This window comes from Colobus angolensis, unplaced genomic scaffold, assembly GCF_000951035.1.
Source record: "Colobus angolensis palliatus isolate OR3802 unplaced genomic scaffold, Cang.pa_1.0 Scaffold41, whole genome shotgun sequence".
In the NCBI taxonomy this organism is placed as follows: Eukaryota; Metazoa; Chordata; class Mammalia; order Primates; family Cercopithecidae; genus Colobus; species Colobus angolensis.
This window is the reverse complement of record NW_012117488.1, coordinates 5,633,245-5,658,758: the sequence shown is the minus strand read 5'-3', so window position 1 is coordinate 5,658,758 and position 25,514 is coordinate 5,633,245. Positions and strand designations below refer to the sequence as shown.

The 25,514-nt window shown below is 36.3% G+C and overlaps 1 protein-coding gene across 1 annotated transcript in view; it reads right to left on the bottom strand.

The window, feature by feature from the left end:
- COL24A1 (collagen, type XXIV, alpha 1) overlaps positions 1 to 25,514 on the bottom strand; it is a 395,043-nt gene that overhangs the window by 153,065 nt on the left and 216,464 nt on the right. The window contains exons 25-28 of the mRNA XM_011956095.1: positions 12,908 to 12,961; positions 11,518 to 11,571; positions 10,190 to 10,243; positions 8,464 to 8,517 (exon numbers count right to left, since the gene is read on the bottom strand). Coding sequence (XP_011811485.1) covers positions 8,464 to 8,517; positions 10,190 to 10,243; positions 11,518 to 11,571; positions 12,908 to 12,961 — 216 coding nt within the window. The remainder of the gene's footprint in view (positions 1 to 8,463; positions 8,518 to 10,189; positions 10,244 to 11,517; positions 11,572 to 12,907; positions 12,962 to 25,514) is intronic.

The following is a 25,514-nucleotide window of genomic DNA, read 5'->3' as shown; positions in this document are numbered from 1 at the left end:
AAGAGACAAATCCCTGAATTCATAAACAAGCAAATAAGTACATAAAACTAAATTATAAAATGAAAATATGTAGTTAAGTATAATGAAGAAAAATAAAGAACTAGAGAGTATCCAAGGTGGAGAGGACTATTTTAGATAGGGTGGCCTGAAAAGTCTCTCTAAAGTGACATGTGGGTAGACACCTAAAAGAGGTAAGATTGCAAGCTACACAAATGATTTGGGGAAGGTCACCGTAGCAGAAAAAACAGCAAGTGCAAAGTTCTGATGAGGGGGCATGCTTAGAATATTCAATAATTGAGTATCTGAAGATGAAAAAAGAACAACGTTCAAAGGATGACTCGAGTCTTAAGCATGAAAGTCCCTCAAGACTTTGCTCTAATAATCACCCTCAACCCTCAAGATGATCTTGAAATTTCATCCATCTGTATTGATTCTTTTTCTCTAGCACCTTCAATGCCTAATTCTTCTCTTTTTGCTCTGAAAGAAACACAGCTAACTTTTTTGAGTAACAAAAGAAGAAGGCCGAAAGAGTGTGAAAAAGAATGAGTGGTTAACATTCTAAAATACTATAAAAAACAAGTAAGGTCTAAATTGAAAATGTGTCCACTGGTAATTAATTGGGCCCTTAAAACTCCTTTACAACCTAGAATTTCTATGTATTTCTTTGATATTTTATTACTGAGTAATTGGTAGAAGATAACAGCATCAATAGGAAGCAAATTAGAAATGTAGGTTTGCTTCGGGTGGAGAGGGAGGAGTGGTGGAAGATAAGGAGTTCGACTCTAGATGATCAAGCCCAATGAAGTAGATATCTCCAAGGCTAGTGATAGAGAGTTAGAAAGTTAGAAGTCATTCTGAGTTTACATGGTGGCAGCCATAAGCATTAAGCTTCAAAAGGCCCCCAGACACACAGTTGTACATTTAGAATTTTTTTAAAAAAGATTATTTGGTCCAAAGATAGAAAATACGTTTCATTTCTTAGATAAATCAGATTAAGTGGCTGCCTAGATATATACATAGAAAAGGCTGCATCTAGCTGGACTAAGTCTCATAATTAATTGCCAGTTTCTTGTTTGGGCACAGAAATCACCTACTGCCATGGCTGAACTAGTCCAAACCCCAATTTTTAAGATGAAGAAACTGAAGTCTGTAGATGTTAGATGAGTAGCCTGACTCCCATGATGTCTAAATATACAAAGACTGAATGACTATGCTTTATTAAGTTTATCATATTTTTTCAAAGGTTAGAAAGAAAGGTTAATCCTGTTAGCAAGTGAATTCAGGCTGGAATAGAGGACCTGAAATTCAGAAGTTTACAAAATGAATGTTAAACATTCACAAGTAAAGTGCTGATTGGTATTGCAAATCAAGGGAACTCCTTCTAAAATTAAGGAATACATATAGTAATGATAACCACTCACTTTATGTTTTACATTTAAAAAATACTTTTACTACTCAAAGCAATCTAGAGATTCAGTGCAATCCCTATCAAAATACCAATGTCATTTTTCACAGAGATAGAAAAACAAATCCTAAGATTCATATGGAACAAAAAAAAGAGCCCAAATAGCCAAAGTAATCCTAAGCAAAAAGAATAAAGCTAGAAGCACCACACTACATGACTTTAAAGTACACTACTGGGCTGGGTGTGGTGGCTCACACCTGTAATCCAACATTTTGGGAAGCCGAGGAGGGAGGATCATTTGAGCCCAGGAGTTCAAGATCAGCCTGGGTAAGATGGCAAGACCCTGTCTCTACAAAAAATTTAAAAATTAGCCAGGCATGGTGGAACGTGCCTGTAGAACCAGCTGCTTGGTAGGTTGAGGCAGTAGGATCATGTGAGCCCAGGAATTTGAGGCAGCAATATGCTATGATTACATCACTGCACTCCAGCCTGGGTGACAGAGTGACACTCCATCTTTAAAAGATAAAATAAAATAAAATAAAATAAAATAAACTACAAAACTATAGTTACCAAAACAGCATGGTACTAGTATAAAAACAGACACATAGGCCAACAGAACAGAAAAGAGAGCCCAGAAATAAATCTACACATTTATAGCCAGGAGATTTTTGACAAAGGTGCCAAGAACACATAATGGGGTATGAATGGTCTCCTCAATAAATGATGTTAAGAAAACTGTATATCCAGATGCAGAAGAATTAAATTAAACCCTTATCTCTCACCATATACAAAAATCAACTCAAAATGGATTAAAGACTTAAATATGAAGTCTCAGAACTACAAAACTTCTAGAAGAAAACAGGGGAAAAGCTCCATGACATTGGTAATTTTTGGGTTAAAACCTCAAAAGCCCTGGAAACAAAACCAAAAACAGACAAATGGGACTATGGTAAACTAAAAAGCTTCCATACAACATAAGAAACAATCAACAGTTGAAGAGACAACCTGTTGAATGAGAGAACATATTTGCAAACTATTCATGTGACAAGGGACTATACATTCAGAATACACAAGGAACTCAAACAACTCAGTAGTTACAAAAATAATTCTATTAAAAATTGGGGAAAAGACATGAGCAGATATTTCTTAAGAGACAAACAAATGGCCAACAGATACACGAAAAAATGCTCAACATCACTAATTATCAGGAAAATGAAAATCAAAACCACAGTAAGATATCATCATATCACAGAAAGAATGACTATTATCAAAAAGACAAAAAACAACAGATATTGGCCAGGATGCACAGCAAAGGGAACTCCTATATACTGTTGGTGAGAATGTGAATTATTACTAATTCCACAGCCACTATGGAAAAGAGTATGCAGATTATGGAGCCTGGGTGTAGTGGCTCACGCCTATAATCCCAGCACTTTGGGAGGCCAAGGTGGGTGGGATCACCTGACGTCAGGAGTTTGAGACCAGCCTGGCCAACATGGTGAAATCCTGTCCTTACTAAAAACACAAAATTAGCTGGGCGAGGTGGCTGGTGCCCGTAATCCCAGCTACTCAGGAGTCTGAGACAGGAGAATTGTTTGAACCTGGGAGGCACAGGTTGCAGTGAGCTGAGATCATGCCACTGCATTCCAGCCTGGGCAACAGGGTGAGACAACAGGGTGGGACTCTGTCTCAAAAAAAACAAAAAACAAAAAACAAATTGAACTACCATACAATCCAGCAATTCCACTACTGGGTATTTATCCAAAGGAAAACAAATCAGATATCAAAGGGACTTTTCCACTCATGTTTATTGCAACACTATTCACAATAGCAAATATATGGAATCAGCTAAGTGTCCTTCAATGGACAAATGGATAAATAAAGTGTGGTATACATACACAGTGGAATAATTTGTAGGAACATGGATGGAACTGGAGGTCATTATGTTAAGTGAAATAACCCAGGCACAGAAAGACAAATACTGCATGTTCTCACTTGAAGGAATGAAGGACATACCATCCCCAAATGCGTCATGAAAACACTGGAGAAATTGTAGTTTCCAGAAGGGCAAGCTGATCTCTCTTCCTGCATGCAGCAAGCAACCAAGACCCCTCTGGGAGAGCTACCTTCTCCATACCAGTATGAGAAAACAGTCCTTATCACCAGAGACTTAGAATTGAAGGCTGCAATGGACCTGAATAAACACACTTAATGAAGTAACTCGTATCTTCCACCTGTTTTACACCCCTGCTCCCAATATATCTCCTAGTGACTTCCCCAGAAATGTTTACCACTCTAGCTAGATTTTCTTTGTCCTGTCACTTTTTCTCAAATTTATCACTCTTTGTCTAAGAAGTATAAAAGCATCTTGTTTTGGGCACTTCAGACTTCACTCTCTTGTAAAGATCCCCATATACACACAAAACTAATATAATTTGTAACTTGTCTTTGTTAATCTGCCTGGTGTCAATCAGGTTTCCAGATCCCGCTGAAAAACCCACTGAGGACTAAAATGGGGGCTGGATGTGATCTCTGGCTGCCCTACACACTCATATGTGGGAGCTAAAAAATTCATTTCATGGACGTAGAGAGTAGGATGATAGATACCAGAGGGTGGGAAGGGTGTATGGGTGGGAGAGGGAGATAAAAGGAGGTTAGTGGATACAAACATGCAATGAAATATAGAAATAAGTTCTTTTGTTCAATAACAGAGTAGGGTGACTGTAGTTAGCAATAATTTATTGTATATTTCAAAATAACGGGAAGAGTGGACTTGAAATGTTCCCAACACATAGAAATGATAAATGCTAAAGGTAATGCATACCTAATACCCTGACTTGTTTATGATTCATTCTATGCATGTAACAAAACATCACACCCACCCCATAAATATGTACAAACAGTAACAATAAAAAATAAAAGAATGCTTCTTTAAAAAACCCTTTACTTAGAAAAATACTTTCACTTTATTATTTCATTTTCTAAGTCAAGAAAACACAGAGAATGAAGAAAGAGAAGCTGCGTGACTACAGTGATGATAATCACATTTAGTTTTAAAAAACAACCCAAAGGTCTGAGTAATGCAGTTATGTTAATTAAAAGTGATAAAGCCTAAAGTTGCTAGATAAGAGTTTAAGGCTGGCAGAAGAACTCTAGGAGAGCTTGGTACTCTCTCTGTTTAAAGTAAGAATAAGCTAATTAACTGAAAGCTTAGCTTTATCAACATCTTTAAATTTCACTTTGATATTGGTTATAGAAGTTATCTCATGGGTTAGTGTATACGTCTGCTTTGACTTCTAAGACAAAATAAGCTTTATGACAGGCTATAAGAAAGTTAGGCAAATAGCATTATAATAGGCACCTAAATTTGGCATAGTTATATTTTAAAATAACCGTTTAAAAATATCTCATGGATATTCTCTTGGAGAATGCTGGCTGAAGAGAAAATCTAATATTTACATTCTTAGGAAAATTAAAGTTGGCTACACTGAGCTGTATTAGTAAGTTCTCATAGCAGAAATAAAAATTTGACAGCTCAGCTACATAAACTAAGCATGTTTTGTAAAATAAATGCTACTTGAATTATAGGCAATAACTAAATTCACAAATGATCAATTTACAGAACCACTACTTCATATGAATGTTAACATCACTCACGTGCCTAACTAATTAGGCCTAGCAGTCTTTTCTGGCTCATGATTTATACAGCTGAAACAAAACGTTCTATTAAGCAAAAACTAACATTATCAGTGATTTTAAGGAAAAAAAATCTTTTGAGTCTATTCTTGTTATAAACTATTTCAGGAGAAGAAACCACAGAGGAAGATCCGGCTTATCATCTGGAGTGCTTCAGTATTGAATCTAGCTTTGAATCTAAATTTGAAAATTGAGGACTGCTTACCACTATATGGTAAGCATTTCCTTGAAGGGACAAATTTCAGAATTTCTATAGGCAGATCAATTTTACCTCCTCCATAGAAAACCTTAAAACATTACATGTTTTTAATATAGTTATTTTAATCTTTCCCTCCCATTTAAATCTTAAGCAGCATAGTCTGAATAAAAATACTCAGCTGCATGCCTCTATGCTGCCCCTCTAGAGAAACAGTGCCAACTTAAATGTGTCTCATGATCCTTGCCAATTCATGGTCAAGAAAAAAGATGCGGTTAACTTTGCTCTGTGTCATCTCTCCTGTTTGGGTAGCTGGACACAGAGGTGTGTAATGGAGTAATACCAGGGGATCAGCTGCCTAGCATTGAAGAGTTCAATTATAGCTGATGTTGTGCTGATTTCTAGGGACCCAAGAGGCTAAACCACTGTCTTTCTGGTACTGAATTAGAGAATCTGCTAGCTTATATTGTCTACATAAGGGACATGATTTTGTGTATTATATTAATTAGCTTTGGTATATTAAGTTATTTCATTTTATTTAATTATTCTTCAGCTAAACATGCAGGGTAGAAACAAAGCTTAGAGTATGTAGGATAAATAATAATACTTTAAAGTTTATGCCATGTTTCTCATCTAAGAACCTCTGTAAGAATGATATTTTTAGTCAATCCTGTTATCTTTTTCAGCTATATAAAAGGCAGGATTATTTAGGCTGTTTCTTGAGATGGTAGGACATTAGTGCTTGTTTGGGTTTTTCCTGTTCTTTGGAAAAATTGCAATATTGCATGATCCTTCAAAAACCATTAGACTGTAAAATCTATGTGGTTTAGATCTAAGAGATAATTAAGTCTGGAATCCTCCATGGTATTAATAGTGTTTGACAAATTGCAGTGAATCAGTAAATGTTAGATAGCTGTATGGTGGATGGATGGGCAGGAGAGAAGCAGATAGGAAGCAGACTCCTTGGAGTAGTCTTACCCTTCATTATGGTCACAGGGCAATATGTTAACAGTACCAATCACAGTCAGAACAGCAAGAGAGTGTAAGTACCAGTTCCATAATGAAAAGTCTCTATGTGGTCTCTGTGCAAATGTACTTAGGCAGAGCTTCCCTCCAACATACTATGACATGTATTTGCCACAAAGAGATTACAGATGTGCTGAAAATAGTGCCCTCCTCAGTCTTTGGGGTGGCAAGGAAAGGCCAGACACAGGAATCTGCAGCTAGGTACCCTTTTCATTTATCTCAGTAGGCTGGACCAATATTCTCATTTTTTTTTGTGAGTGAAAAACATTGGGAAGAATGGGTCTAGAGTATTGAGATTACAGCCCTAGTGGGAAATGGATTGAAGAGAGAAGAGAGTAAAAACAGGAATATATCAGTGGCTACCAGAAGGGAACGTCCCAACTATTTTCTTTCTCAAATATTCTGGTCTTCAGTCCTCTTTTTGTATACCCAATGTCCATTGTTTACCTAAAATAGTCGTTCAGTAAAGAAAGCTCTCTCTCTCTCTCTAAAGCCCTTATTTCTAAACAAAGCTTCCTTGTTGGACCCTGGGTAAAAATTTTAAAAATGATGAAGAATCATTTAGGGAGAGAATCAGTAAACTGTATTTGAAGGATGTGAGGAAAATAGATCCTTGGGGAGGTAGGAATTGATGATAAAGTGACAAATCAGGAAACAGTAATAGGATCATGGTGAAGTTAGAAAACTGCAGAACAAACGAACTTCCCATATGACTTAATGAGACAGCACAAAGTGGTTTAGGAAAATACTGTGCTTAGATACACAGCTTCTGCCTAAGGACTCAAATTACTTAATTAACAGAAGGAGCAAATAAGTATTTCTTCTTTTTTTCATCTGTCACAAATTGGTTGAACTTTCCCATTATGACTAATACAAAGTTGAATAAACACATTTGACCTAACTAAATATTGAATGCTGGCAGGGTACTATCCCCTAAATGCAGTTTGGGTACAAATCATCTATCATCATTTTTTATTTTATTTTAAATCTCATTTGGGCTAATATATTAGAGATGTGACCATAGAGTATAAATCTGGAACCCAGGAAGGAAAATAGTTTTTCAGAAAAGAAACAATAATAAAGGCAAATCTGCTCTCCTTCTTCAAGCTTCACTGAAAACACAGGACATGACTTTAAAGTCATTACTTCGAACTGGGAATTCATTAATAACCTCCTCCCATTTGCCAACTGGAACTGGAAAACTGCAGGGTTTTTTTTTTTATCATGGTTAGGTAGAGGATATTTTTAGAATTTTAAAATATTTTCTTCATAAGCTCTAAAATTTAAATCAAGGTAAGGTCAAGGCATAACACAGAATCCTTAAAGCCCACATATCCAAATTTATTTTAAAAATACTCCCTGATATTCTATATGATATTGAATAGCACGGGCTTTGGAGTCAGACACACTGAGGTTTGAATACTGGTTGTGCCATTTCTATGTGTGTCTATAGAGGCCATACACTTAAACTTTGAGAGCCCCGGTTTCCTCAACTATAATATCTAAGATATAATATTTCTCCCTCTTGGATGGTTTTGAGTATTGAGATAATATATGAACAAGTGTCTGGAATGTGACAGGCACGCAGTAAACAGTGGCTCTTGTTTCTTTAAAAACGATTTAATGTTTAAGATACAACTTAAAGAGACGAAGATTTGTTATTTAATTCTGTATACATAATTATTAGACAATGATGATTATAATAACTTTGATTTACAATTAATAAGTTCTTATTCATCTTGTGTATCTTTGTTCCACTTCTTATTGCTTTTTATTTTGTCATGATGTCATTTTTCCTTGCTATGTAACTCTGTAGAGAAACAATTCATTTAAAGATCTTCACATTTACCATTCTCTCAAAGAATGGAATTGGAGGTTGGGAATAAGAAACAAGAATTCTATATGAGTTAGTGATATACATAAAAATTAAAATGGAAAAGTGTGATTTTATAACTACAAATGATTATGAGTCGTATTTCAGTTAACGTAGGCCTTCATCTAATATAATGAAAATAGGAAAAAACCTGACAAGATCTAAGCAGAATTCTAGAAGGTATGATGCTATTTTTGTTGCACATTTTCCACTATTTATGAAGTTATTTGGGGAGGGTTAATGTACTTTTTTCCACAGATTACTTACTCTTTGTCCTTTAGGACCTTGACTCCCAGGTGGTCCTCTTGCCCCCACATGACCCTATATGTTGTAAATTTAAAAATCAGTTGTACAATTCACAAGAATACTATCAGAATAATAGCCATAATCTTTCTTATAACATATATCATTCTCCCAGGACATTCTTAAAATTGATTAGTCTTCCTTAAAAATATGCTTTAACCATACTGCCCTCTACCAATATTCTACTTTTGAAATATTCTACTCTTTGGACAAATTTAATGTCTGCGTGTTTACACCCTGAACAAAAATTGGAGAAGCCTTTAATATTCACTGACCAAGTTGTTTTCAGAAGGCACACATATGGAGCGATGGAGAAAGGAGGTATCCATTCAGCTAGTCAGACCAGTCTATTCTGCCTGGCCCATTAAAAAGGCAATGGCTATCATGGTAATATTTCTTTACTATTATTCTAGACATTTATGACAATCCCATCACATAAAAAGTAGTTTTTTTGTTATCATAAAAATGCCACAAAATGTTCCAAATTAATATGCTATAAAAATAGCCTGCAATGGAGATTAAGTTGCTATTTATTATTAAGTCAATTATAATGAATTATTTTTATAGCTACAGTCTTTAATCAAGACTCAGCTGGAAAACAAAATTTATTTATCTGTTAACCTAAGGTAGATAAAAATGAAGTAAACTTTAGTATTTCAAATTTATTTATTATTTTATGTGACTAAAGAGATTAGTAACTGTTCCTGAGACTAGTCTTCCTAAATTTAAAAGCCAACAACATATTTACAAATATACTAGAAAATCAGGCTTATTTTTAAAATAGAAGCTTCACAAATAATAAGTTTTCACTGATATGAAAAGTTCTGCTCAGGGGATCCTAAAGGCTGATCTTTTTCATATTTTAAGTTCACAATAGCTGTAAGATTCGGATAAGCAAAATTAATTTAGGGGAAACATTTCATTATCTTTTTGTAAACAAATGGAATATTTTCAATATCCCAATTTTTGTTTAATAAATATATTTTTATGAATTTTATCTGGTTGTGTGAAAATATTTACAAATTTCCAAGAAAATTATGTTGGAATTTACACTTATGATTCATTTATCCAATTGGTCTCACTTCTAATCTTACTAATCCTGTTTCCTTATATGTGGTTATTCAAAAGAAACTTCAAAGCATTTTAGCTTAGGTTGCAGGACTGAAATTGATTATATACCAAGTAGAGGTAAGGAAGTTCAAGATATCATGACAAATTCAAGAATGTTTTGTATAGTTGGGAGAGAAGCAGTCTCCACTAGTTTACACATGACTTGCTTTGAATAAAAACCAACAATAAAGCGTAACAATTGATGAGTTTAAATGAAAATAAACACTCTAGAAGGAATCATAGGCCGGGCGCGGTGGCTCAAGCCTGTAATCCCAGCACTTTGGGAGGCCAAGACAGACGGATCACGAGGTCAGGAGATCGAGACCAGCCTGGCTAACACGGTGAAACCCCGTCTCTACTAAAAAATACAAAAAAACTAGCCAGGCGAGGTGGCGGGCGCCTGTAGTCCCAGCTACTCGGGAGGCTGAGGCAGGAGAATGGCATAAATCCGGGAGGCGGAGCTTGCAGTGAGCTGAGATCCGGCCACTGCACTCCAGCCTGGGCCACAGAGCGAGACTCCGTCTCAAAAAAAAAAAAAAAAAAAAAAAAGAAGGAATCATGAAGTCTTTCTGGTACTTACAGGTAATCCCAATGGACCGATAGGTCCTGGAACCCCAGGAGGACCTGGATATCCCTATAATTTAAGGAAAATATTAAAAAAGTAAAATACTTATTACTTTATTTTCATTGAAGACAAACCAGTAAATTATAAACAATAATAAAAAAGGGATAATTTGACACAATGTTTTTTTTCTAACCAAGATATGAAAGGCCACAGTAAATGTTCTGCAGACAAACCATAGAAATAAAAAATATATTTTTATGTAGTTTTATTTACATAGGAACTATATATTTCATTTATTAGAAGGTTTTTGCCTAGACAAGAAAATTGCTAGCCAGAATCACATACTACAGCCTATTTATAAGAGAACATTCATTTCATTTTTCTGAAGATCATGTTATCTTATCCATAGATATATGTTAGTTATATAGGTTATGAAACTATATCCTTTTCAGAAAGGTCCAGGAGCTCTCTAATTAAGGAATGTAAATGTGTACAAATATTCTAGCATTTCGAACTTTAGAAGGACCACACACTTTATGATATTAACACTGATTCAGAAAATGCCTTAGGAGGTAATGATTCTTGAAGTTGATTAGTCTTATAGGCATGCTAAATTTCCTAGCTGACAGCAACTGGAAATAGCATAGCTAAAACAATAACAACTTACAGGACTTTTCTGATAATATAGAAGTTAGTTAAAATCAATTTGTGGACAGTATTATGTGCTACCAGATCCATCACAAAGTATTTTCTGTATGGAAGATCCTTTTATTGATAATAATCATTCAGTCTAGTTCCTACCATACTTAGAAAACTATTTAGTAAGTTAAAAAGATGCAACTCAGATATCAAATTTGTCAACTATTTCCTATATTAAAAATGTAAGAGAATAAGATGAATTCTGGATTCTGAGCTCTCATATGCCAAAAAAACTACATCATGACCACAAACTCATGGAAGAATGGCAATGATGATATGCGTCATATCAACTACAAGCTGTAGAAGAATAAGTAGAATTCTAATTTTGAAAGGTGAAAGATTTATACAATCCGAAGAGAAACCAGAGTATGCAGAATTCTAATTGAATTTTCTTCTTCATCCATTTTAGCAAATTGTGGTGGTTAAATTCCTCTCCTAAAACTAGAATCATTTGACTAAGCCATCTCATTTACATGCTTTTAAGTACCTTAGTATCACATAGCATTTTGGGAGATAAACCATTTAAAAAGAAAATTCTATGGGAAATTTAACATTTTTTACTAAGTTAAATTCCAACCCAGGCAATTCCATCTTTGGAATGCCTTACTTTTATTACGTTCTTTGGAAACATATTGAGCTCTTACCATAACACCCTTTTCCCCCTGGGGACCTAGTGGGCCTGGACTTCCACGTTCTCCCTTTTAAGAGAACAAAGGAAAAAAAGTAACATAGAGATTAGTCATGACTGAGCTAAGCCTAGAAAGAAAAACTATCAGCCAGAATCATGTCTTACATGCACACCTCATTCTTATTTCCAATAATTTTTAAATTTACAAATTTGGCACTTTTATCTTAAAATGGTTAGACTTTTAATAAAATTATCTTAAGATGTTTTTCGGAGAAAAACATTAAAGGCCTTGTTAAAATGAAGAAAATAGAAATTATGGATAAACAAGACCTAAAAGTGAGCATGTATCATACGTTAAATTTTTGTAAGAAATGCTTACTATTTTATGAGACATACGAAATATGAAAATAGTAAAAGTATCAAAGCATATTAAAATTTAACAAGTAAGTGTAACCATTTAAGAAAACCTTATTTTATAGTCTGCCTACCACAATTAAGTGCCATAAGAAATAATTCTGGAAGATCATGTCATAGCAGCTTAAAAAGACCAAACTGATTTACATTAAAATTCTCAAGAGTATCAAAATTTTAGCATAGAAGATTTAATTCAGCACAGAAATAACTCAGTGAAAAAAATTATAACGCTAATTTTTTAACTGCACTCATATTTTGTTACATTGTTAGTAAAAAAATCAATAAATATATATTATGTAGTACTTAAGTAATTGAGAATGTAGTACATGAGAGTTAGAAGAGATATTTAAAAAACTTAACTTAGACTCTACCCTCAGTAACTGCAGACATGATATTAACAGAGATGAAACAACCAGAGAGTAAGTACATTTTAGACTAAGTGGTACTATTCTAAGTCCAGGAAGTGAAGAAATTAGGAAGGATGAGACGAGTCTGTGGACTTCACAGAGGAGATGGGAATTCAGCTGAGTCCAGCAGTTTGGTTTTGAAAAAACAGAGGGAAGAAGAGAGGATATTTTAGTTCAAGAAAATAGTAAGAATGGGAATAGGAATAAGAACTAAGTACAAGATGGGGAGAGAGAAAGGTAAAATGGTAACTTATTCTTCTTTTTCAAAAACTGCTTTCTCTCAAGCCTCTCATAGGAGGCTTGCTCTCACGAAGTCAATTTAGATAATATTTTCTAGTCAGAAATCTAGACTGTTCCATCTTTTCTCTTCAGATCACATCTTTATAATCAAAAGGGTACTCTGCCCTGTAAAAATTAGAAACCTATGTGCTATTAGCTATATTTCAATATATTTAAGAGATTCAGTAAAGGTAATGTGCTAAAGTTATAAGTGATTTCTAATTAACATAAAAGATCATATGAAAGTCTGTCCTTTGTGTTTAGCCTAGAATTCATCCTATAAAACAAAATAATTTTAAAAATTACCTTTTCGCCAATGCTTCCAGTTGTCCCAACTTCTCCAGGTAAGCCAACAGGTCCCTTTTAGGAAAAAAGAATAACAGTAAATACACATATATTGCATTGCTATTGTAGTACCTGGGTCTTAAATCACCTGTAATCACTATGTTTCTTTCTAACTTATCCTAAATGCTATCTTGGAGTAAAATTCCTCCCTGTATAGCTATGCAGTCTGTGACTTCATATCAGAATTAATTTATTTAGTCAATCAACAAAAATATATCCGTGCCTAAAATATAACAGGCACAATGCTGGGAGGCAATGAGTTTCAAATCCACAGTTGCTGTCCATGTGGAACTGACAGTCTACTAGATTTTATAAAACCCCTGAAGTTTTCATCCCTGTTTGATGTAGATACATTAGTTTAAGAAATCATTTCTGCAACTACCTTCTTTGAAAACCCCTCAATATACAAAGGGACAGAACATGCCTATCATTCATTCATCCTCTCAAGAAATATTTGGTGCCTACTCTGTGCCAGGCACTGTGATGGTGGCTAAGATTTCATTAGTGAGGAAGACAAATCTAGGTCCTGCCCTTATGAGGCAAAAAGTCTTGTGACAGGGAGACAAAAGCAGCTAAATTAAAAGTTAAGTAATTATAAATTCTGACATAAGCTCATAAAGGAAACAATAATATTGCTGAAGAGGAGAATAAAAGAGAAGACCTATTCTAGCACAGATGGTCAGGGAAGACTGAGGCCTGACTTTTAATATGAAATCTGAATAATAATAAGAGGCCAGCCAGCCAAACAAAGAAGGGAGGAAGAATATTCTAGGTAGAGTAAATAGCTTGAGTAAAGAATGAATTTGATTTGCTAGAAGAAGTTAAAGAAGGTAATCAGTTACACCACTTCAGAGTGAACACGTCTCAGGGTTTTTCTATCTTTGTCTTTACGGATTCTCAATTATTTCTCCTTCAAACAGTATAGAAAGCAAAATAAGTAACATAGAACAAGCTTGACAACAACATAATCTCTTTCCTGACTGTCTTAAATCATAAGCAGTTACTTTCTGCTTTTATTTAAAGACACCTGAAACATTTTTTTTCAATAGCTACCATACAAAGACCTTGCTTAGATAGATTCTCATACAGTAACATATATTAGCATAAGAAAGCACTGACTCACGAAAAATGGCTTGTCGTTTATCTAGTGCATTCAGCATGATTTTACCCTTACAGATACCTATCTATCTATCTATCTATCTATCTATCTATCTATCTATCTATCTATCTATCCATCCACCTATCTAATGATCCCAAGTACAATAATATATATTAAGTGTTTTCTATGTGCTTGATTTAATCTTCGCAACCACCAGACATAGTAGCATTATTATGATTCCCCTTTGACAGATGAGGCAGATGAATTAAGCAGTTTGCTGAGGCAGATGAGGTTAAATGGTATGGATGAGTTTAAGTGGCTACTGAGCACTTGAAATGTGGCTAGTGCAAATTGACACATACTGTAAGTGTAAAAGACACCAGATTTTGAAGAATTATCATAGAAATAATGCAACATAGCTAACTAATGATTGCTTACATCAATTTTATTAAAATGATAATGATTTGATATATTAGTGTAAATGAAATATTACTAAAATCAGTTCACCTCTTTCTTCTCATCTTTTTTAATGTGGCTACTAGAAAATTTAAAATTATATATGTGGCTTACAATTTTGACTTGCATTATATGTCTATTGGACAGCACTGATGTATACTCTTAGGCACTATGCTAGTATTATTGCTTAAATCTTGTTGGAAGTGATTTAATAATTTGTTTCTGTGGTTTTTAACTGTAAGAGACTGAAAACTTTCATTCTGAGACAATCTGTGATCAATGTTCATGCCCATGGAATTCACTGGTCTCGCTGTGTTCTCCACCATTCTGAGACAGCTGGTTTGATAAAATGGTGAAATGACATTTTTAAGACTCAGTTCCAAGGCCAGCTAGGTGACAATACCTTGCAGGGCTGGGGCAAGGCTTTCCAGAAGGCTGTATATGCTCTGAATCAGTGTCCAATATATGGTGCTGTTTCTCCTATAACTAGGATTTTGAGGGCCAGGGATCAAGGGGTGGAAATGGGAATGGTACTACTCACTATTACCCCTAGTCATCCACTAGAAAATTTTTTGTTTCTGCTCATGCTCTGCTGGACTAGAGGTCTGTTCCAGAAGGAGGAATGCTTCCATCAGGACACACAACAATGATTCACTGAACTAGAAGTTAAGACTGCCATCCAGCCACTTTGGGTTTCTTATGCTCCTGAATCAACAGGCAAAGGAGGGAGTTACTGTGTTGGCTATGCTGCTTGATTCTGCCTCCCACAGGGAAACTGGACTACTACTTCACAATGGAGGTAAGGAAGATTATGAATAAAATACAGGAGATCCCTTAGGGTACTTCTTAATATCACCATGCTCTGTGATTAAGGTCAATGGAAAATTCGAACAACCCAGTTCAGGCTGGACTACTAGTGGCCCAAATTCTTCAGGAATGAAGGTTTGGGTCATCCCATGTCTTAGTCCATTCAGGCTACTGTAACAAAAATACTGCAGGCTGGGTGACTTTAACAACAAACATTTATTTCCCACAGTGTTGGAGGCTTAGAAGTCTAAGATCAATGCACCAGTAGATTCAGTGTCTGGTGAGGGCCTGTTTCCTGGTTCATAGATGGCAGAGCCCTCATGACCTAATCATCTCCCAAAGTCTACACCTCTTCATACCTCACATTTATCATTAGAATTTCAACATATGAATTTTGCAGAGGATAAAAACATTCAGTTCATAATACCCCACCAGGTACAGATTCCAACTAGCTGAGGTGCTTGCTGATGGCAAAGGGAACAAAGAATGGGTAGTGGAGAAGGTAGTTTTAAATACCAGCTATGGCCATGTGACCAGTTACAGAAATGAAGACTATAATTGTCGTATTTCATCGTTATTTTGTCGTGAATGTGTGTGTGTGTGTGTGTGCAGCGATTATCTTTGGTTCTTTTCTTCTCATTTCTTTTTTTCTTTTCTTTCTTTCTTTCTTTCTTTTTTTTTTTCTTTTTTTGAGACAGAGTCTCGCTCTGTCACCCAGGCTGGAGTGCAATGGCGTGATCCTGGCTGACAGCAACCTCCGTCTCCTGGCTTCAAGCGATTCTCCTGCCTCCAAGCGATTCTCCTGCCTCAGCCTCCTGAATGGCTGGGATTACAGGTGTGCACCACCATGCCCAACTAAATTTTGTATTTTCAGTAGATACAAGGTTTCACCATTTTGGACAGGCTGGTCTTGAACTCTTGACCTCAAGTGATCTGCCCACTTCAGCCTCCCAAAGTATTGGAATTACAGATGTAAGCCACCATTCCTGGCCTCTCATTTCTTTATCACATAACATAAGATGTATTGACCTTATAACATAGTATCTAGGTATGGTTAATTTTACATCACAGTATTTAAGTTACAGGTTATAAAGGAGAAGAGTAAACGTCACTCAAGGACTTTACATCCTCTTTTGGAAAAGAGGTTAGTGAGTGTTTGGTTACATGCGGGATAACGATACCATGTTAGACAGAATTATGATCTTGTTACTGTCTTTATTTGAAAGTTAAATATGGTTTAAAGAGATGCATTTGGGGGTCAACTTGACAATAGGGAGGGCTGTCATGATTAATTTTATGTGTTGAGGTCACTGGGTCACGGAGTGCTCAGATATTTGGCTAAACACTATTCCTGAGTGTGTGTTGTTTCTAGGTGAGATTAGCATTTAAATAGGTAAACTGACTAAAGCAGATTGCATTCCCCAATGTGGGTAGGCATTGTCCAATCTGTTGAGGATCTGAATAAAACAAAAAGGCAAAGGAAAGGAAACTTTTCTCTCCGTCTGACTGCTTAAGCTGGGACATCAGTCTTCTCCTGTCTTTGAACTAGAACAGCATTGGCTCCTAGTTCTCAAGCCTTTGGACTTGGAATAGAATTTAAATAATCAGTGCTCTAGGTCTCAGGCCTGTGGACTCTGGTAGAACCTGTACTGTCAATTCTTCTGGTTCTCAGGCCTTTGAACTTGGACTGGAACTATAGTGGATTTCTAGGATCTCCTGTTCGCAGATGGAAGATTGTGGGATTTTTTTTTTTTTTAGCACCCACAATCATGTTAGCCAATTCTTTATAATAAATCAATCTATCCATATCTATATCTTGTTGGTTCTGTTTCTCTGGAAAACCCTAACTAATACTGTCAATCAAATCTGAGTAGGAAAAATGAAATAGAGCTATCTGTTGTGAGACAGTAAAAAAAATGACAGAAATTGAACACAAACTAGTGAAACTATTGGGAAAAAAATCGTTTTTCTTTTTCTTTTTCCTTTTTTTTTTTTTTTTTTTTTTTTATGAGACAGAGTCTTGCTCTATCGCCTGGGCTAGAGTGCAGTGGTACGATCTTGGTTCACTGCAACTTCAGCCTCCTGGGTTCATGCAATTCTTCTGCCTCAGCCTCCTGAGTAGCTGGTACTTACAGGCACATGTCACCATGCCTGGCTAATTTTTTTTTGTTTTTGTTTTTGGCAGAGATGGAGTTTCACCATGTCGGCCAGGCTGGTCTCGAACTCTAGACTTCAAGTGATCCACCCGCCTTGGCCTCCCAAAGTGGTAAATCCTTTTTCTAAGACATATGATCTAGGGGAGTGAATGGAGTAGGCTCGTTTAGCTTATCCCATGTGCACCAGAACAATATCACCTACAAATGTATTCTGCTTAGCCTATAGCATTTACTAAACTGAACTAGGTAAAAACATTTAAAAATCTGGAGATTTTACATATAAATACTTTATATATAAAGATTTAGAAAATTATTAGCTTCAGATGACCTAGTAAACATAGACAAACATTCTCAAAGGCAAATATTGGATAGAACTAAGTAACTGTTGTACTGTTGAGATCCAGATGCACTCTTTACTTCACTATTCCCCATTGTCTCTTACACATGGCCCATTTTACTTACTTATACTATTGCCTGGCCCCAATAAGGCATCTGAGGTTTTTACTTCATGTAAGTATTAAAAGGTGCAGTCAGTCAAAAGGGCATAATTGGAAGACAGAGGTTCTCACTAAAAAGTAGATAGTTCACAGGGTTCCAGCTATGTCCATGGGTTATCTTTAATAAAGCTTAAAGTTGGTGAACATAGATTAAAAATGGTTTCCTTGCAGCCTAGGCAACATAGGGAGACAACATCTCTAAAAATAATCTACAGATAGTAATAATAAAATTAGCTGAGTGGGGCAACACGTTCCTGTAGTCCCAGCTACTCACAAAGCTGAGGTGGGAGAATTGCTTGGACTCAGGAGGTCAAGGTTGCAGTAAGCCTGGGTGACAGAGCAAGATCCTGTCTCCAAAATACATAAAAAGAAAAATGTACTATTTCAGTATCTTAAAAAGTCTAACCAAAACATATGTAAAATCTGATAATACCACAAGTGTTGGCTAGAATGTAAGGAAAGAAGAATTCATGCATATATAGCAGGAAATAGCAGAAAATAGTATAAATTGGTACAATCACTTTGGAGAACAATTTATTATATATAGTAAAATTGAAGATGCACCTAACCTACAACTTAGCACTTCTAGCTGTTGACATGGAATTCTACTTTCACATGTACGTACCAGGAGACATATAGAAAGACGTTCATTGCTGTATTATTTAAGTACAAAAGTAGAATCATCAGCATTATTAGTATGGACACAGATAAACTAAAATGCAGTCATACAATAAAAAAAACTCTTGAATGACCAATACTGAGAAATAAACAAAAAACCTCAACACCAGCTAAAATTAATAGACCAGATCTATATGTATCAACGTGGATAAACATTCTAGGAATATAATGTTGAGTGAGAAACCTGCATAAATCCTTTTCAAAAGGATACATCACTATGTGTTTTGTGCAAAATTTTAAAATGCATACAATGATTAATTTCTTACTGGCATAAGACACATGGAAATTATATACACAACTTCAGGATAAGGGCTAATGTCTGTATGTAGAGTGGTGGCTCATTATTTTTTCACTTTGAATTTCCCTGAAAACTAGTTTCTCTGAGTCTGAACTTCTCTTCATTTACGTGTTCACATTTTGGACTTTTTCTGTGTAATTCTTATCCATGTCCTTTGCTCAATTTATTTTTTCCCATTAAGATTTCCCATATTTTCTTGATGATTTTCAGGAATTTTTATATTTTTAAAGTATAAGCTTCTTATTGGTTATTTTAATATAAAATTTTTTAATATATAATTTTATTTTATTTTGAGATGGAGTCTTGCTCTGTCGTCTAGGCTGGAGTGTAGTGGCATGATCTTGGCTCACTGTAACCTTTGCCTCTCAGTTCAGCTTGATCCTGCCACCTCAGCCTCCAACCTCAACCTCCTGAGTAGCTGGGACTACAGGCATGCACCACGACGCCCAGCTAATTTTTTTGTAGTTTTTAGTAGAGATGGGGTTTCACCATGTTGGCCAAGCTGGTCTCAAACTCCCGACCTCAGGTGATCTGCCCGCCTTGGCCTTCCAAAGTGCTGGGATTACAGGCATGAGCCACCATGACTGAACCTTATTGGTTTTAGATGTTCTAAGTTCCTTCTTGTGATCAATCACCTGTGAAATTATTTTTGGTATCTTTCATTGACAAGAAGTCCTTAATTTTTATGTAGCCATATCCAGTGCTTTTTTTTTTTTTTTTTTTTTTTTTTGCCTTATGATTTGTATTTTCTGGATCTTGTTTAAGAAGGCTTTCCTTATTTCTATGTCATTAAAGAACGGGCATTCTTTTCTATTGGTGTTAACTTTTCTATTTAGGTCTTTAATTCATCTGGAGTTCATTTTTCACATGGTATAAGATAGGGATCCAGTTTTATTTTTTGTATACAGGGACACAGTTTTCCAAATATTATATATTCAATACTATTTCTTACCCACCCATTGGTTTATGGTGCCATTCTTATCTCATACATGGCTTATTTCTAAGCTTTCTATTCTATCTTACTGATGATTTGTCTGTTTGTCTCCCTTTGCAAATTTCTCTCATTCCATTTTTCTAACATTTTTCAGCTGTCTCTACTACAGACTGAAAATCAGTATGCCAACAAAGGTTTATATCAGTGGTAAGGGATCTGAACATAAAGGCTTTAAACTGTTCAGTCTTTAAGTCTATATTACTCTTTGAAATGGTCTACACACTTGGAAATAATAGGTGAATTAGACAAAGACATTCAAAGCTGAGGTCTTCCAAATTTCATGAAATCTAAGATATTATGGATTGTAAGATACACCAATATTTTTTAAATCTCTGAAGAGAGAAAAAAGTCTCCCAAGCAATTGTAATTTACCACTGATCGTGAGAAATATCTCAATTTTTAAAATGTTAAAATGTGAAAAGAAAAAATGGTATGGTAGATTGTTTTACTGTTCAAAACATTCACTGCTCCTTTCTGTGGAAGGATTATATCTCCCTATGCTACCGATGTCAGACTTGGCCATATAATTTGGAGTGCCCCTTACCATGGGAGGAATATACCCCTGCATCCTATTAATGCCATTCTTCTCTATGTAACATGTAACTTCAAATAAATAGAAAGTGAACGTGACATGTGCCAATTTTTTTTTAAGTCAGTTTCTTTTTTCCTTTCGCCATGAGACTAAACATGTTCCACACAGGCACTGACCCTTAAGCCTGAGTCTCCGAATGCAGATGACATGTAACAGGGTCACAGCCAACCCACAGTGTACAGAATGCAAGTAAGAAATAAACTTTTATTATTGTAAACCACTAATATATTCAGGCTGTTTCTTTCTACAGCATAATTTAGCCTAAACTGACTGATGGAATATGCCCTTTTAAACCGGTATGACATGGCAGTTATTAACAGGAGAAGCATGTGGTTTTCTCCACTTTTATCCCAAGTGCTAATGACCCTAAGAGGTAGGTGGAGCCACAAGAAAGAGGGAGCCTGGGCCAGGCATGGTGGCCCATGCCTGTAATCCCAGCACTTTGGGAGGTTAAGGCAGGAGGATTGCTTGAAGCCAGGAGTTCAAGACCAGCCTGGGCAACAAAGTGAGACCCTGTCTCTACAAAAAAAGAAAAATTAAAAATTAGCTAGGCGTGGTGGCCTGTGTCTGTAGTCCCAGCTACTCAGAGGGCTAGGATGGGAGGCTTGAGCCCTGGAGTTGGAGGCTGCAGTGGAGCTATGATTGCATCACTGCACTCCAGCCTGGGTGACTCAGTGAGACCCTGTCTCAAAAAAATAAAAACCACCACTACCACCACCACCACCATCAAGAGAGAGCGCCTGGTTTTCTTAATCAACTTGTAGGGGAGAGCTACTTAGGAACACCTTCACCAGACAATTAACATGGGCAAAAATAACTTTCTGTCGTGTTAAATCAACAAAAAATATTTAGGTTTATTTGTTATGGCAGTTAGTGTTATCCTAAAAAATACAGTGAATTCAAGTATTAACATAAAATTGAAAACCTTTGAAATCTAGCTCAATTGGTTTATTCAAAAGTTAATCTCACAGAAAGTGCACAATTTCTAGCTTAATATAGTTGCAAATAAATTTCTTCAACAAATGCAAAATGAGCTGAAGAAAATAAAATTAAGCATATTTATTTGTTCATGTACTGTTACATGAAGATTAGCTGGAGAGGATATAAAGACAAGTAAAATATACTAAGGAGTTCAAAATCCAGTAAATTGGAATACGGTAAATGTATATTTTCTATATGCTAATAGAAGAAAAAGTAAAATATATCTAACACAGAGGCAGAAGAGATTATATCTGGTTGAAAACATAAGAAAGGACTTTACAGAGAAGGCAGCGTCTCAGGTATGGTTACATGTTGACATGATGAAATGGTGTAAGTGTATTCAAAGTAGAGGGAATGTTTTGAGCTAAAGATGGGAGGAACCAAATGATAAAACATTTGCAAACACAAAGTTAATCCACATTGTCTGGGATACAGAATATGTGTAGGGGAATAGGCTGGGATAGATATATTGGTTATATACTGAAGAGGGCTTTGAATACCAAGTGAGAAATTTGTGTTTGTGGTATCTGCAGAAGAATGTGTGCTTGTAGAAGAATCATTATTGGTTTTCAGTAAAAGAGGAATGTAATCATATCTAGACTTGAATGGGTGGTAATTTAACATCACTGTGTTTAATGTGTACAAATGGGAAAAACAGAAAATAGGAAATATGACAAACAGAAATCATTATAATAGTCCAGATTAAATGTAATGACTGGTATGAAGACAATGATATCATCATTAAAAGAAACAGTAAGCTCACGAGAAAAGCCACTGTTAGAGGAAAGGTGACGAAGTAAGCCAACAGTTGTGCTCTTAAAGAGTCTATCTTGAAATACTGATTTGTGTCTCCATAGAACAATCAATTGTTGAAATCATAAGAATGATGTAGTATGTACACTGATGATAAAACAGGAACAAGAAGAGAATCTAATGAAGATTCACTGGAAGTAAGCGGTAGAAAAAAATAAAAAAAGGAGTCACAAAAGAAAGAGTCAAATAGTCGTGTTCCAAGATGGCCAAATAGGAATAGCTCTGGTCTGCAGCTCTCAGCGTGATCTGCATTTCCAACTGAGGTACCTGGTTCATCTCAACGGGACTGGTTGGACAGTGGGTCAGTGAGTGCAGCCCACAGAGGGTGAGTCGAAGCAGGGTGGGGCATTGCCTCACATGGGAAGTGCAAGGGGTTGGGGAATTTCCCTTTCCTAGCCAAGGGAAGCCATGACAGAATGCACCTGGAAAATCAGGACACTCCTGCCCAAATACTGCACTTTCCCAACGGTCTCAGCAAACGGCACATCAGGAGATTATATCCTGTGCCTGGACGTCCCACACCCATGGAGCCTTGCTCACTGCTAAAGCAACAGTCTGAGATTGACCTGCAAGGCAGCAGCCTGGCAGGGGGAGGGGTGTCTGCCATTGCTGAGGCTTGAGTAGGTAAACAAAGTGGCCAAGTATACAGGCAGGTGCCCCTCTGGGATGAAGCTTCCAGAGGAAGGATCAGGTAGCAATATTTGTTGTTCTGCTATATTTGCTTTTCTGTAGCCTCCGCTGGTGACACCCAGGCAAACAGGGTCTGAAGTGGACCTCCAGCAAACTCCAACAGACCTGCAGCTGAGGGACCTGACTCTTAGAAGGAAAACTAACAAACAGAAAGGAATAGCATCAACATTAACAAAAAGGACATCCACATGGAAACCCCACCTGTAGGTCACCATCATCAAAGACCAAAGGTAGATAAAACCACAAAGAGCAGAAAAGTTAAAAATTCTAAAAACCAGAGCACCTCTTCTCCTCCAAAGGATCGCAACTCCTTGGCAGCAATTGAACAACTGGACAGAGAATGACTTTGATGAGCTGACAGAAGTAGGCTTCAGAAGGTCGGTAATAACAAACTTCTCCGAGCTAAAGGAGAATGTTCAAAACCGTCACAAGGAAGCTAAAAACCTTGAAAAATGATTAGACAAATGGCTAACTAGAATAAACAGTATAGAGAAGACCTTAAATGACCTGATGGAGCTGAAAACCATGGCACGAGAACTACGTGACGCATGCACAAGCTTCAATAGCTGATTTGATCAAGTGGAAGAAAGGGTATCAGTGATTGCAGATCAAATTAATGAAACAAAGCTAGAGGAGAAGTTTAGAGATAAAACAGTAAAAAGAAATGAACAAAGCCTCCAAGAAATATGGGACTATGTGAAAAGATCAAATCTCCGTTTGATTGGTATACCTGAAAGTGATGGGGAGAATGGAACCAAGTGGGAAAATACTCTTCAGAGTATTATCCAGGAGAACTTCCCCAACCTAGCAAGGTACGCCAACATTCAAATTCATGAAATACAAAGAACACCACAAAGATACTCCTTGAGAAAAGCAACCCAAGACACATAATTGTCAGATTCACCAAGGTTGAAACGAAGGAAAAAATGTTAAGGGCAGCCAGAGAGAAAGATCAGGTTACCCACAAAGGGAAGCCCATCAGACTAATAGTGGATCTCTTGGCAGAAACTCTACAAGCCAGAAGAGAGTGGGGGCCAATATTCAACATTCTTAAAGAAAAGAATTTTCAACCCAGAATTTCATATACAGCCAAACTAAAGTTCATAAGTGAAGGAGAAATAAAATCCTTTACAGACAAGCAAATGCTGAGAGATTTTGTCACCACCAGGCCTGCCTTACAAGAGCTCCTGAAGGAAGCACTAAACATGGAAAGGAATAACTGGTATCAGCCACTGCAAAATATGCCAAATTGTAAAGACCATTGACGCTAGGAAGAAACTGCATCAACTAATGGGCAAAAAAACCAGCTAACATCATAATGACAGGATCAAATTCACGCATAATAATATTAACCTTAAATGTAAATGGGCTAAATGCTCCAATTAAAAGACATGGACTGGCAAATTGGATAAAGAGTCAAGATCCATCAGTGTGCTGTATTTAGGAGATCCATGTCACGTGCAGAGATACACATAGGCTCAGAATAAAGGGATGGAGGAAGATCTACCAAGCAAATGGAAAACAAAAAATAAAAAGCAGGGATTACAATCCTAGTCTCTGATAAAACAGACTTTAAACCAACAAAGATCAAAAGAGACAAAGAAGGCCATTACACAATGGTAAAGGGATCAATTTAACGAGAAGATCTGACTATCCTAAATATATATGCAACCAATACAGGAACACTCAGATTCATAAAGCAAGTCCTTAGAGACCTACAAAGAGACTTAGACTCCCACACAATAATAATGGGAGACTTTAACACCTCACTGTCAAGATTAGACAGATCAACGAGACAAAGGTTAAAAAGGATATCCAGGACTTCAACTCAGCTCGGCACCAAGTGGACTTAATAGACATCTACAGGAATCTGCACCCCAAATTAACAGAATAGTCATTCTTCTCAGCATCACATTGCACTTATTCCAAAATTGACCACATAGTTGGAAGTAAAGCACTCCTCTGCAAATGTAAAAGAACAGAAATCACAATAAACTGTCTCTCAGACCACACTGGAATCAAATTAGAACTCAGGATTAAGAAACTCACTCAAAACCACACAACTACATGGAAACTGAACAACCAGCTACTGAATGACTACTGGGTAAACAACAAAATGAAGGCAGAAATAAAGATGTTCTTTGAAACCAATGAGAACAAAGACACAACGTACCAGAATCTCTGGGACACATTAAAAGCAGTGTGTAGAGGGAAAGTTATAGCACTAAATGCCCACAAGAGAAAGCAGGAAAGATCTAAAATCGACACCCTAACATCGCAATTGAAAGAACTAGAGAAGCAAGGGCAAACAAATTCAAAAGCTAGCAGACGGCAAGACATGACTAAGATCAGAGCAGAACTGAAAGAGATAGAGACATAAAAAACCCTTCAAAAAATCAATGAATCCAGGAGCTGGTTTTTTGAAATGATCAACAAAATTGATAGACCGCTAGCAAGACTAATAAAGAAGAAAAGAGAGAAGAATCAAACAGATGCAAAAAAAAAAA